The following is a 14,955-nucleotide window of genomic DNA, read 5'->3' on the forward strand; positions in this document are numbered from 1 at the left end:
CGCGGCTCGGCTCGGCTCGGCGCTGCGCGGTGCTCGGTGAGCGGCGAGGTGGCGGCGCGGGGGTAGCGGCTGGCCGCGGCGGGGTCCTGGCGGGGCTGGCCGCGGCCGGACGGCGCCGGCCTTTGCTACGAACTCATCGCTCCCGTGCGCTTGGCGGCGCTGGGGGCGGGCGCCTGGCCGTTAGCGGCGAGGTGCCCCGTTAGCGCGGCCGGGCGCGGGTGGCGGCCGCCGTAAGCGAGGTGTAAAGGTTTAACCCGTTCAGCCTGGGCCTGGCTGTGGCCGGGTCGCGCCGTCTTCCCGCTTCGCCGCTGCCCGCGGGGCTCCTCTGGGGCAGCGTCGGTGCTCCTCATTGCCGTGCCCTGCTCGTGAGGTCGCGGAGAGCGTCCGTTTTCGGGGTCGTGCTTCGTGTTCGTGCAGCGCTTCGCATAAAAAGCTGTTTCAGAAGTRTTTGACCTGATGTCGCAGCCCCGATGCGCGTAATCGATGCTTCTACYCTCAGTAGCGTGTCTGAAACTAAAACCACCTTTGACGGGGGGCAGCGTCCTAAGCAACCTCTGCCCTCCCMTTCTTTCAGTCGGTTTTCTCCAATCCTTTGACCTCGGCTGGAGGTGTTCGGGTCAGGCGATGGGCAGTCGCGTCCAAGGAGACCCTGGGCTGGTCCTTCCCTTCAGCAGGTTGGCACAAAGTGCTGGCTACAGGTTCCAGCAGCGATAGTGCCCGCCTGGGAGACGTGTATGTCCTTGGGCGCTCAGGTGTCGTGTAGCTGAAAGCTTATTTCGTTTTCCTCATTTGCATTGCTCTCTGTGTAACCTTAGCAAGTCTGCTGCCATTATTGTTTACTGCTTATCCTGGCTGTAAACACAGATGCGACTCCCATCGCTACCTGTAAACTCGTCTTCAGGGCACCCAATGCTTCGGGGTGGTTTTTGTGTTGAAGATCGCGACAGTTCAGAAATGGATTCAGGCATTCCTGTTCAAGGGATGTGTTAAGGGTTGGGGGGTGGGGACATGCTGGCACGCTTATATTCTGTGTGCCCTGCTTTTGGAGCCGAGAGAGGGACTCCAACAGGTAGGTGACMGGTAAAGGTGTCTGCATTCCTCCTCCTGGCTCCGTTGCGTAATATGAAAAGGCAAATGACAAATTAATAGTAAAGTCCAGAAGCTTTGGCAGAGCACAAGAGATCCGGGATGGAAAGTGAGTCAGCGAAGGAAAATAAGTACGGATTGGACAGAGCAGCGTAGCTTTTTTTTGAATGTGGTTGACTTGTGCAAGTTTGTTTATAGTAGCAGACAAGGAGCCAGTGGAAGGATGTAAAGAAGGGAGCTGTCTGATCAACTTGACAAAATAGATAGACTTCTCAGCTGTATGCATCTCTTCTCATTTCATAAAAAATGTAGTGTAAAAGTCTGAGATGATTTATCATAGCTGTAGTAGGAATGGGAAGTGTTGTTGAAATTTGACTGTTAAGATAGAAAAAATCAAGACTATAACATTCCTGATAGAGAATTACTGTGACCTGAGTGTGGGGTGTTTGTGGCATGGAGAAAGCAGTCCAGCTGAAATGGACTTGCAAATAGAAACAACAGACATAGTTTACAATTYTAACTTTTGATGCCTGGGATCATGTTGCAGCTGTGTAGGAGATTCCCTGCGTTTTGATGAACTGACAAAGGCTGGAGCTGCAGCTCAGCCACTTTTCTGAGAGTAAGTTCTGTCACCCTTTAAAATGAAGGTGACCTGTAAATGGAAAACACGGTACAAATGTTATTTAGCCTCTTATTTTTCACAACATAAACCTGGGCTTCTGTGCTAGTGGTACAGGAGGGCTTTCATGGACCACTGTGGTACAGGAAGGCAGTATTTTAAGTAGGGTTTGAAATGCAAAAGGATCAAAGTCAAATATTTTAAAAATAAAAATAGAGCATCTTTCAGAAGAAATCAGATGTCATTTTCTTTTGTGATAGTCAAGCAGAAAATTGTAACAGTTGAGATTTAGAGTATGGTAAACTGTCACCAAATACCAAATCTACTTTTTAATATTCTTCAGTGTAGAATAGTGGTGTATTAGCTTGTTACAGCTGGCTTTTGTAGTAAAGCTATTAGATATTTATTCATCTAAAAATATGCATACTGTGTATTCCAGTTATAATTATTTCTAAATAACGACTAGCATAATTAATTAGATGAATAGTGGCTGGATCCCTGGGTGTGGAATGCAGTATTATTGATGAATACACTATATAACTTTGATGTGCTTAAATTATTATTTTTTTAAATTCAGACTCGTGAAATGTGTATAAAGAAAAAGMAAACTGATCAATTTTGAAATGTTGAAATTACTTCTGCTGCAGAAGGCATGTATACATGACATATTACATGTTTTCATCTAGTTTGCAGTATCACTAAGTAAAAGAAGATAAAGTCATACCCAATTAGAAGGCCTTCTATTGCTAAAATATTTCTGAAACTCATTACATTTTTGAAATACCTTCTATTTGAAATTTTCTTATGCTGAGTAGCTCTCAAAGTAATTTTTAAAGCTCTACTGAGTACTAGGAGGTTTTGTGATTCCCCCCCCTCCCCCTTTTCTCTACCAAAGTTGTTTGGAACATTTGAGGAAAAGTATCTGCTGTGTGCAGGGAAGCAGTTTACCAACTTCCTGCTCCTTCCTCCYCCACCCCCAGAAAAAATATAGTTGTTTTCTTTTTCCCCTGTTTTCTTCACTCTGTGATGTTATGGTCCTCCCCTGTCTTTTTTTTCTTGGTGCTTTTTGTCTCTCTGTTTCTACTAATTTATTTCCACTATTGTTCATGCAAGGAATATTTTTATCTGCACTGCTACCAAAGCAGGATGAAATCAAATCTAGGTATGTCCACCTTTTCCTTTCCTGGTATTTCTAGAAGGTACAGCTACCTAGCACAGTTATTTAGAATGACTTAAAACATTGCAGGGTATATATAGCAAATACCAACATCAGTAATCTGAATAATGTTTTGAAATATATGAATGAATGGGTAGCAAAGAAATGGAATCTAATTTCTTCTGGGACCCGTCCACAGCCCCTCTGGCCATGCGGGGTTGGAGACGGGAGTGCCTCGCACCGGCCGCTGCGCTGGGGGCTGTGGCCGGGCCGGGGTCTCCGCTGAAAGCGAGAGCTACGGCCTCAGCAACKGCGGCTCTAGTTGTTTGCGAGCAGGCAACTGCTGTCACTTTCAAATTTGTGAGTTGCCTGGGAAACAGAGCAGTCTGTTTCTGTGGAAATGGGAATTTGACTCTCTCTGGCTAGCGGCTGCGAGGATCTTGGGTTACAAAGCAGTCCTGGCGCTGCGTGCAGGCCGCTAGGTTGGCCATGCTTGCTGTGGTGCTAACTTGAGCAGACTTGCAGCAAGATGTGAGTATTTGCTAGTGGTAGATACTGTGAAGTTAAAAGCTGTTTTCTTTAAGAAAGTTAAAGATATTCGTAATAGTGCTAAGATAAATTTTGTAGGTTTACTATTTGATTTTTATGATAGCAAGCAATTATTTTGCAGTTTAATCCATTTTTTGAAAATTAATTTTATCCTATCTTTTCCGTAACTCAAGTGATCCAAACCTTAAAAAGAAAATTTCTCTCTTTTGACAGTTCATTTGAACTACTGCCTTAGATTTAGGAGAAAAGTGYGTTGAAAGCTAGATTTAGGAAAAGATAGATTTTTAAACATAAGGAATTTTTTGAACTATATTTATTATATGTATTTATATAGAAGGAAAAATTGAATGAGGTTGTTTACTAAGGGTTGATTTTTCTAACTACAAGCAAGAACTTAACAAATCTCAGTTAAGTGAAGGTGGCATTCCTGAGACTCTTACTTACTGGAAGTATATTTTAACTTTTACATCTCTTTACTGTGGGAATGCATTGAATTTTCAAATTGTTGTTAGTGTTGGTTTTATTATTGATGCATTACTTTGTTTCAGTGTCTGGAATATATCCCTTAAAAATATGAAACTGTTAACATAAACTGAAACAACCTACTTTTGCCACAGTGACTGATTGGGAAAACTGGAAAATAAAGGGCAAAAAATAAAGATACAAAGAGAAATATTTCGTAGTCTTTATTAAGAACAATATGTTACCTAAGTAGATTCAGTGTCAAAATGTTATGAATATCTTTTGCTAAATGACTGCTAGTACTTGATACTAATTCGCTGTAGCTAGGAGAATACACTGTTTGATCAGCCATAAACACTATCATGCATGTTTTAAAAAGATTTAAGAATGRTGTCCTTTTTTAGTAGGTTGTTTTTTTCTGACTTTTGTCAAGGTCTGTTTGAAAAATGTAGTTCAAATAAGTGAACTAATACTTTAGCTTAATTAGCTAAAAAAAGTAGTTACCTGAAATATGTTGGATAGACTTTTTTTTTGTTTTAATTAATCAAAATTATGTTTTGAATTTAAAATTGACTTATTTAAAAAAAAGTAACACGTAATACTTCCATGAGTTAAACTGGGTGTTTCAGGTAATGATGACCTTCAACTATTAGACAATTTTTATCATTTTCTTAATTACAGTTTAAAAGAAGTCTGATCAGACTTTCACAGCTAAACACTTTTGCTTTTGGGTATACTAAGCTGTCTGAATAAAGAGAGATAAACATGCTTATATCTGTACCAGAATAAGCTTCTCTCTTAATAGCTGACTTAACTCTCAAAGAACCAGAGTCTAAGAACTTAGCTTCTGATTTCCATCAGTTTAGCTCTGTGACTTCTGCAGGAAAAATTCTGCTTATTTATTGTAACTTGTTCAGTGGATAGTGCCAAATTTTATCCTTACTGGTTTTCATGATTCCAAATTCAATTTAAGGTTTTATTTGTAAAGAAAAGTATAATAAATGACTAAGTTATTTTTAAATAAATTAAAATAAAGTGAATCTTATTAATCCTGATGTCAATGTGCAATGATACATCTATGCAAAAGTATGTTACTGCATTTAAGAAGATTAGAACGGCACATTTGAATAAAATACCTCCTTAAATGTAGCTCATAGCCAGTTATCTTCCTGACTGAATAAAATAAGCCTTCAAAGGTTGAAACTCAATAGCACCTCGTGCAGCTGTGATAGCCCAGCTGCATGTTATCACTATGAGATTTAGGGTTAGACCCTAGGTAGGGAGTTTTTGATAAATACCAATACTTGGACTGTTTCTTTTTGCAGTGTAGCTAAGTCTAAATACTTGATGTAGTATTCATGAAAGGGACAGGAAAGTATGACACAGGATAATGAAAGTTAGAACTACTTTCCTTTTTTTTTTTTTTTTACAAAAAAAAAAGTTATTTTGAAAACCGATGTTAACGTTGTTTGTGACTTTTACACTGTGATTTCACTGAATTGGCAAATAAATACAAGGAAACATTACAAAAGATGAAAAATGAAAGCTAGTTTTTAAATTTCATGGTTAGAGTAACCCAGGAGTTAAAAGGAGTAACACTACAAGTCTAGTTACTATTAGTAGTAATTAAGGACCAGTAAGTTAGACWCTCTTGTTTGGTCTGGAAGCTATAGGTAGCTTTTAGTAGATTTGACTGCTTAATATTCTGATGACTATTTAAATTAGAAAAGTATTATTTGAAAAAAGTTACAAAAATAATCTGTTAATATAGTTATTATGCTGTTCTTAAGGGGATAAAACTACTAACATTGGGAGAGAATTTTTCCAATTCTTAATTTATTTAGAAACTTTAGCTCTGACTTTTATTACTCTCTGCTACTGGTTCTTACTTTAAAAAAAAAAACTCATCTATTGCTTCTTTTTCCACCTTTTAAGGTAGGAGGTGGAAATAGGAAACAGTATCTAGTCACTTAAATATGGATGATAATTTGATAAAAACTTTAAACCATTGCGTGCACGCACACACATGCCCACAATCAAAATACTAATTTGAATTAGGCTACTTGTTGCTAAATTTCATGTTGAGGTGCTTAGGTCAATGAAACAATTTTAAACTAGTGGATTTGTAGAAACAGATTAAATTGTATTTCCTTTTTGTTTTTGTTTCCTTTTGTAGGACATGCATCACTTTGAGGAAGAATTAACATGTTCCATTTGCTATAGTATATTTGAAGATCCACGCGTTCTACCGTGTTCCCATACATTTTGTAGAAATTGTCTGGAAGGTGTTATTCAGCTGTCAAGCAACTTTTCCATTTGGAGACCACTGAGAGTTCCGCTCAAGTGTCCTAACTGTAGAAGTATTGTTGAAATTCCTGCATCTGGTACTGAGTCGTTGCCTATCAACTTTGCATTAAAAGCTATTATTGAAAAATACCGACAGGAGGATCAGCCTGATGTTGCAACCTGTAGTGAGCACTACAGACAACCACTGAATGTTTATTGTCTTTTGGATAGAAAATTAGTGTGTGGTCACTGTCTTACGATAGGAAAACATAATGGCCATCCAATAGATGACCTACAAAGTGCCTACGTAAAAGAAAAACAGACTTCTGGAAAAATTCTTGAGCAGCTGACAGATAAACACTGGACTGATGTATGTTTGCTTATTGAAAARTTGAAAGAACAGAAATCCCAGTGTGAAAATGTTGTTCAAGATGATAAAAAARTAGTACTACAGTATTTTAAGAAACTTAATGATACATTGGAGCATAAAAAACAAGCATTGCTGACTGCACTGGATGAAGTTAACAAACACATTTTGGAAGAATATGAGCCTCTAATTGAAAAGTTGAAACAAATAAGGGAAGAACAGCTTGAATTAATGTCACTGAACACATCTATTCAAAAAGAAGAATCCCCACTTATTTTTCTTGAGAAGGTTGATGATATGCAACAACGTATAAAAGCTTTGAAACAAAAGCAGCTACCGGATGTTAAACCTGTTGAGATTTATCCAAGGGTAGGGCACCTGTTGAAGGATGTGTGGTCTAAAACTGAAATTGGTCAGATCAACAAGATCCTTACTCCAAAAATAAAACTGATTCCGAAAAGGAAGTTATGCTGCAAAAGCAGCGAAAAGGAAAGAGGAAAATCTAAAGAATCCTTTCAGGCTGTAAATCCTCTAACAGTCATGCTACTTTTTATAATAATAGTGATAACTCTGCTTTCATTCCACAAACAGATATCATCAGTTGTAAATGAAATTACTGCCACTTATATTTCAGAATTCCTACTATTTGTTTATGAAGATACCTGCACCCATTTGCAGACTGTAGTGGATGCACTGTGCCATGTGTTCAATTTACTGATGGAATTTTGGGGTAGAATTGCTTATTTTTGAATAATGCAAATAATTGGTTTAAAAGTTAGTATAGGAATCCCTATGATATCCTCCTTAAGTTTCTGCTTAAAAGCTGGGTTGCTTATTAAAACTACACATTTTTCTTTTTTCATCGCCCTCCTTTTTCTGTTTTGTTTATATTTTCCTTGCATCTAGGTAGAACACCTAGGAAACTTAATTCTCAGTTGAATGAGAAGATTTACAATGAAGAGGCTCACTCTTCTGCTTGTTCCGATATGATAGGTTGGTAAATAACAAATAGTTGGTTTTCTATTTGTTTAAACTGGAAACCAGTCAGAAATAATGTCTGTAAGAAAGCTATAAGCAACTTACTTACAAATTATAACCTAGAAGGGTTTGTTAAAACTCTTCTTTTATTATCCTTTTCATTTACTATCCTTTCTTCCCCCTTTGGTAACATAGTTTAAGTAGTTTTGTAATAAAAGCACTGTAACATTAAAAGAAAAAAAATCCTCAAACCCAAAACAGGCTAGTCTGAAAAGAATAAGTCAGTCCCTAATTTTGATGTACATAAAGCTTATTTTTTATTCTGCTGACCTCTCTCTAAGWGTATTTTAATTGCTACATCTGTGATCTTTTAATCATGTACTAGTTGACCTGGGTTTCATTTTGTTGATTCCTGGTTCCTAGTGGATGATAYAGYTTCATCTTTTTAAAAAATATCTGTGTCTAATAGTTTGGCGTCTTTCAAGTAGTTACCACCAATTTTCAGATCAGTGTCTATGATGCTTCTGGTAAATAACTGAATACAATTTTTAGATTCAAATSTGTACAAATTATGTATTATTTAGTCTAGCGGGAAGTTCCTGCTGCTTACTAAAATAAGCCCTGACTTTTCGCTATATCATTTAATATGTAGTGAAAATAGATATGTATTGTAATAAATGGTAAAAGTCTCATTGAAATTAGTGGTATAAGGATGTCAAATGTTGTTAAGAACCCATAAAGTAACTTGAAAGTGAATGTAATTTATTTTCAGCTTTTCATCACAAATAATGGAGATTGTTACCTTGATATAGAACAAAAATGATGGCATTTTATTCTATAATCAAACCTTTATTAATGCAGTTGTTTTCTTTTGATGAAATACTCCAGTCTGAACTGTGTTCAATAGCAAAAATCCCGATGAAAGTAATTTTTGACCTTCAGTTATTAATAAGCTGATTACATTATGTACTGGAATATCCTTTAAGCGTTGCAATTAGAATATCATAACACAAATGAGCTTCCAATTAATTCACTAATGACTATAAAAACCAAAAATGAGTATTTACCATGTCTAATTGTACGTGATTTGTTCAAAGTGAAAAGATGTATATTCTGGTATAGCAACATTYCTTGGCTGTTGTATATTTTTAAATAAAAGTTGTTCAAATAGAGATTGAATTCTGAGGCTAGCCTGTAGCTGCTTGACATTTAAGAAGCACTTTGGAAACAAAACATGCTCCTTCCTACTTGCAGACGCTGATGAGGGTCCTGCAAGATACCAGTTGCTGCTCTTGACTAAAGTGAGAGCTGAGCACAAGGTTAATCCTTGGGTTTGATTATGTGAGATACCAATTTAAGCCTAAATAAAGATTCCAAGAATATTGGCATCTAGATACTAATAAAGTGTTAATTAAGCCTAGCCAAACAAATACTGTCTACCACTATTCTGTGCAGCTTGGTGATTTTTATTATTTCTGTTGGAATGAAATGTATGAACAAGCAATGCTTGAAAAGAGTGGGCTTTGCCTGTTTATTAGGAACCGTTTCTGTAACCTGTACTGAAGTTTCCTATAATCTCTGTTAGTTACAAAGGCAAATCCCATTAATTGCAGAGGTTGGGTTTTGAAATAGTATTTAGGTATATCCTGGGACTTTCAAATGCTCTTATTAATTTCCCAGTAAGATTTTGGAATTTGGCTCTCTAGGCTTTTCTTTTTTTTAAGGCCCTGCTATACAGCTGTTTGGCATGTAAGTCAGTCCTGAAACCTGGTGCTAAGTGTAAAGCAACTACCAAATGAGGCTTCTTTTTTGACCTATCTTCCCATCATTTATGTTATTTTTCATAACAATTAAAATCTTGCATGTTGTTTATAATGCAGTTTTATTTTTCCAGACAGTATGAATTTATAAAATACCTTTACCACTGATTAAAACACTTAGTATTTGTACTTATCAATGTACTATATATTTTAATAAATTTGCATACAAATAAAATGTATTCTTACATTAGGCTTGACTAATACCTTGATTTCCTACTGTACAGAACTCTTCCTGTAATCCTAAGTAGAGCTGAAATAGACTCCCCCCCCCCCGCCATGGAGGAAGAGAGACTTAAACTTCCAGTTTATCACTTGGACTTGCAAACACTTTCCCTGCCAGGTGACCAGCGGTGAGGMCAGAGGAGGTACGAAGGTGGCCTCTGAACACTTAGCGTTATTGGAGATCACTTTTTCAAGCTCTTTTTGCAGATGAAAATAATCAACAGTTGTTCCCTATTCACCACCTCCTGCTGTTAACAATTATAGTGTCCTGTCATAGGTTTCTCTTGCTCTTCAGTCAAAGCTCAGAAATAGCTTATTTTCCTCACCTGTCATCCACTTCCCAGTGACCATGTTTGTCTACAACTTGATCAGCAACTTTCTCCTCTGGTTCTTTACCTGGTTTATTACTTATTCCTTCAATGCTCTTTAGAAGAGCTGCTTCTTGTATTGTACCTTTTTGTTCTTGGCTAATCTCGCCCATAAATTTATTCTGAACCTGTACTTCAAGATTTTTATAGTTTCATTTTAATATGGGAAGACTAAAACCATACAYAGCACTTGAGACTTAACTTACACTGTGGCAGAGAAATTCTTTGTTTTTTTTTTGTCTTTTTTAATGTTATGCTTTTCTGTTTGACTGACACTGAGGAGTAGTAATTTAGATCATATACCTACAGCTCCATTTTATGTCTATTCATTTGCACTTGTTTAATGTAATCTTGATGTTTTAATGTTACATTGAAAGCACATTTCAACTTCTCCCCCCTCACTTTATAACAAATTATTTACAGTATCCCCCCCATTTCTTTTTCCAAACCAGCTCTCTGTTGCTGATCATGTCTTGGATTTCAGGTAAGTGAAGGTATGATGTGGGGAGTACAGATGCTGCTGTTCTTGGAATCGCATGTTCTTTGCTGTCCTTGTCCTCTTACAAAAAAACAGCATTAAGTGATTTTTTTTTTCTTGGAAGCATAACAAACATTAATAGAGAAAGATCTGACTTCTGTGAGAAAKAGTCGGGTAACTCCTGAGGCATAACAGAAGTGAAATGAAATATCAAGTAGAATAAATGCTTTTCCTGTCAGATGAGATATCAATGTGATACAGCTATTGAAAATGCCATTTGAAGATACAAGAGAGACTTCTAGCTACGCAATGGGAGAACACAAGATGCTGGTATGAACTCTGGAGTAATAGACACAAATTCCAGTTAGTGAAGTATAAAAAAAGTCTGAATTCAAAGCAAAACATGCAGATTGAGGTGTTGATAGGGAATGGGAGAACTGACGAGCTAAGTATGCAACAGGAGTAAGGACTAGCTTTACATATTCTTCCATGACAACAATTTAGCCCTTAAGGAAATGCTGGTAAAAGTYAGCAGGTGATAGTTACTGGGGAAATAATAAGCTGCAAGTGTGCAGCATGGCAGTGTGAGAGTGCAGCTTGCTGGGTCTAGGAAAAGATAAAGCAATATTCTCTATCAAACCACAGGAAGAGGAAAGGGTAGGAAGATAAMCACAGAGAAGAGCTTTTGAAGCAGAGTCAGTTCACTACAAAATGGCTACAAATACCTGTTTTGATTATCATATCATAAAACATTACCTATGACAAGAGCCAAGTACTTTCCAGTTTTGCATCCTCGTAACATCAAATCTAAATTATTGTATGCCAGCTTCACTTTCTGGAACTCTGAAGTGTTTTGATACTTGAATAATGACACTCCGATAGCATTTAAAAACAATTTGCTTGCTTRCTTACTTAATATATACAGAGGAAAAAATTAGAACTACATGCAGAACCCAAATATTGGCATAAAGCCTAGCAATGGAATATTAAAATGCAGGTAGATACATCACTTGAAAAATAGCTCCTTTTTAATCAGTTCATTTAATTAAGGTCTATAGAGACTCTATAATGGATTTTATTCAGAGACTGGTTTTAACAAGCTCAGAAGTCTCACAGAACTCAATCTCAAAACAAAAATATATTAGAAAAAAGGGGTAAACAGCAGCAATAAGAATGTAAATATACATCGGAGAAAGTTTTMATTCCTCTTCTATTTTTGAGCTATACTATACCCAACAGCACCAAGTTCAGCTAGTCCTTTAGATGCAATAACTTTGGGGTTTGTTGCCACACTTTTTGTTGTATTGTGTGTCTTATAAATTCCAATTAATCTGTCCGCAATCTCAAACATGTTGTTTCGCAGTGAGATGATGATGAATTGAGCATTTTTTGTTTGCTCCTGAAACAAAAGTTACTTKTATTAGTTCAGTATTTCAAAAAGCTATGTTCTTGTACAATCTCTATGTTTAAGTTACCAGAATTATTTTAACAAGGCTTACTTTATGGAGGAAAAGGAAACCAAACCTATTTCCATGGCCTGAGAGGAGGGGAAAGGAAGTCCTTTGTTAAAAAGGACAAGCCTTGAAAAATGCTAGTTCTGTGACCCTGTGGCAGAATGGTAACAAAACCTCTAACTTCAGTCATGCTTTAAAAACAGAACAAACAACACTAAGAATCTGGCAATAACAGTTTAAGTTTACAGATGTTCTGAACCCCACTGGCCTCTCAGGATCACTGAGCAAGGGAACAATGAAAACGGACAGCTCTTCCGGCTCTCTTCTTTGTTCCCAGCGTCTGCATAGCTGCTTCAGGAGCTACAGCTATTGATGCGACAAGCCGATAGCTTGTCCGAGCTGTAATGGTGCTGGAGCAACCCGTGTAACACGTATGCAGTCCTGAGCAATCTGAAGGCTGCCCGTGTGTCTTGGTATTTAACAGAGCAGCTGTAATCACTTGAGGAAACATAAAAAGCAGCACACAATTTGTGCATTTGTTATATCTTTATACATGGTCTCATGAGGCCAAAATGCTTTAGGCAACATGTAAACAAAACTGACTGAGATCAATTACCATCTTTTCTCCTAACGTAGAACTAACTTCAAAATAGGGACTAAGGCTATGTGCTAGGCTATACTTTGCATTTCTTAAGAGCTAAACTATACTAAATTTCAAATTCAAGTGTTAGTCTACACTGAAGTTGAAATTAAACTCTTTTTGCTCTACCAAACCACATCTTGGCTGTGGGACCCAACTTTGTGAAAATAAAGACATTGTGGAAGCAAAGTCTAAAATGATAGTTGCAGATAGTTTTCTTTGAAGTGTTTCTCTAATGTTAAATAGCTAATCATAATCTTGGCACTTGTAGGGCATTCCCAAAACTGCTGATTTTGGGTTATACCTTGAATAACACTGAAAACTTTTAAATTCAAATTAGCAACCAGAACATTAGCAGCATAAATGGTTGCTTGACTTAAATACAGTGGCAACAGAATGTTGAAATGGAAGTGTAAAGTCAGGGAACCTTGGCTGTGTGTCTGAATGAARTGGTGAGCTTAGATACGTGAACAAGTTCCTAGTAGCTAAATGCCTTACTTATCTCAACTGACTGTAACTGATTAATTTAGTGAAAGTATTTCTATATTTAAAGAGGAAGCAGTAGCAACAACACTATGTTGAAATGGCACCTTAGACAAGCTCCTTGTCTAGAGACAGCTTTCAAAACTTTTCTGTCTGGGCTCAGAAAGAGAAACTAGTAAATCTATTAGTTGCCTCATTTCAGGAAAGAGTCAAAGCTAGTCGTTTTTTTTTGGGAGGGGTGTGGGGAGGAGGAGGAAAATTAAGCTACATTCTGAGAATACTGTATTATTCCAAATTCTAAACTCTGGCTGCAATTTGTTACCACTTTGTCTCTTCTGGCAGAGGAGAAAATATCTTAGAAAATTTAGACTACAATAGTTACCATTAAATACTTACATATATGTAAAATGCCACAATAGATACATTTTTGAAGTCGAGAGCTGCATCTATCTCATCCATAAAATAAAGTGGAGTTGGCTTGTAATGGTGAAGAGCAAAAACTAGAGCCAGGGAGCTAAGAGTCTTCTCTCCTCCTGATAAGTTAAATATCTTCTTCCAACTTTTCTTTGGAGGCCGAACACTGAAAGAGTTTAGAGTTATAAATTATTTCCATTCATGGTGAAAGTAAATCTGAACTCAAACAACTGTAATATTCAGCTATTCCCTGTAGGAACTATAACACTGAAGAACTACTAATTAATTATCTTTGAAGAGTGCTATCCTACTCATATGTAATGAATATAAAAAATTAGGATCACTTACAACAGMTAGAACTTTCTCTAGTTACCAAAATGATTGACACAATTCCCTAGGCAGAATGTAATAACTTGATTTTTCAATGCTGAGAATTAAGAAAACCTGAGAAATTGCTYCAAAGTTAAAGCTTTCTRACTGCTGTTATTTATTTGTCTTAACAAGAGAAATGAATCTCTTCATTAACCCATGCCAAAAAATGAGAAGCTTCTGCCTGTATCTTGCCAATACTGGTCAAAAGAKAGGACTATCTTGGTTAACTGATGCTTAAAAGAAGAAAAAGAGAAATACAATGATTAAGAATGACAGCAATAATACAAAATATTTTGACAAACCTAAACATGATTCCCTCAGAGAAGGGATCCAGACTGTCCACGAGTTCTAGTTCAGCATCTCCTCCCAAAGTGAGCATCTGGTAATTTTCTTTCAGTTTATTTGTTATTACATTAAATCCGGCCATAAATTCATTTAGCCTTTGTTTTCTAAGATCCTCAAAAGCCTGTCTGAAGTTGTCTCTCTCATTAGTGATGTCATCCAATTCAGCCACACGTTTCAAGTACAGCTCTTCCTGGGATGGGAGAAAAAAACAGTCCATTTAAAGAAGCTGTCTTCTTTAAATTTAAATTTTAAACCAGTTACTTCTACCATTTGAAATTCATTTTTCCCAGAATGGCTAACAGCTTTTAAATAAAGAAAAAMCACCACCACCACCACAAGCCCTGTCTTTTTCTCTCTCCACTCCTAACACGGACTGCCGCAGCATTTAATTTAGTGGAAGTCCAAGTTGAACAATGAAGGTCTATTGTGGTGAGTCTGTGCTGCAGATAATCTTACAGGTCATGCAGAGGTTACCTGTAGAAGTGGTACATTGCTGCTGTACAGCACATTTCATGCAAGAGAATGGAAGTCCTTCTGGCTCTGCTTTTAACACCATTCCTGTTTGTACTTACTTAGCACGTCTAAACAGCCAGAAATAATACCACTTGACTCTAGTAGCACAGACAGAKTCTTTATATTGTCAGGAATCTTCTCTCTATGTAAGATTGGGTTTTTTTCTGGGATTAAGTGAAACTGGGAAAGAAAACACAGGACTTGAGTAAGCTGATTCTTATGAAACTATGGTCTCTTTGGACAAGAGTTTAGAAGAACAAGCTGGTCCTTAAATCTCAGTCTGAAGCTTTATGGCTTACACAAAATTTCCCAGAGTTTCCCTGTCCTTTGAGACAACACAGCT

The 14,955-nt window shown here is 37.1% G+C and overlaps 2 protein-coding genes across 8 annotated transcripts in view; one reads left to right on the plus strand and one right to left on the minus strand.

The window, feature by feature from the left end:
• The window catches only part of TRIM59 (tripartite motif containing 59), a 19,241-nt gene extending 9,728 nt beyond the window's left edge, over nt 1–9,513 (plus strand). For 2 of the 4 annotated variants that reach the window (XM_085304044.1, XM_085304042.1), the window contains exon 2: nt 6,049–9,513. In XM_085304044.1, the coding sequence (XP_085160170.1) occupies nt 6,052–7,275 (1,224 nt within the window). In that variant the 5' untranslated portion in view covers nt 6,049–6,051 and the 3' untranslated portion in view covers nt 7,276–9,513. Of the gene's footprint in view, nt 1–6; nt 37–3,378; nt 3,393–6,048 lie in introns of those variants that run through there. The other 2 variants (XM_085304043.1, XM_085304045.1) reach the window with 2 other exon arrangements.
• Nucleotides 9,514–10,134: 621 nt separating this feature from the next.
• SMC4 (structural maintenance of chromosomes 4) overlaps nt 10,135–14,955 on the minus strand; it is a 42,002-nt gene continuing 37,181 nt past the window's right edge. For all 4 annotated transcript variants that reach the window (XM_085304040.1, XM_085304041.1, XM_085304038.1 and 1 more), the window contains exons 22-24: nt 14,057–14,289; nt 13,365–13,548; nt 10,135–11,790 (exon numbers count right to left, since the gene is read on the minus strand). In XM_085304040.1, coding sequence (XP_085160166.1) covers nt 11,602–11,790; nt 13,365–13,548; nt 14,057–14,289 — 606 coding nt within the window. In that variant the 3' untranslated portion in view covers nt 10,135–11,601. The remainder of the gene's footprint in view (nt 11,791–13,364; nt 13,549–14,056; nt 14,290–14,955) is intronic.

The sequence above is a fragment of the Rhea americana genome, unplaced genomic scaffold (genome assembly GCF_003343005.1).
Source record: "Rhea americana isolate MKP2758 unplaced genomic scaffold, rheAme1 scaffold_202, whole genome shotgun sequence".
Taxonomy (NCBI): Eukaryota; Metazoa; Chordata; class Aves; order Rheiformes; family Rheidae; genus Rhea; species Rhea americana.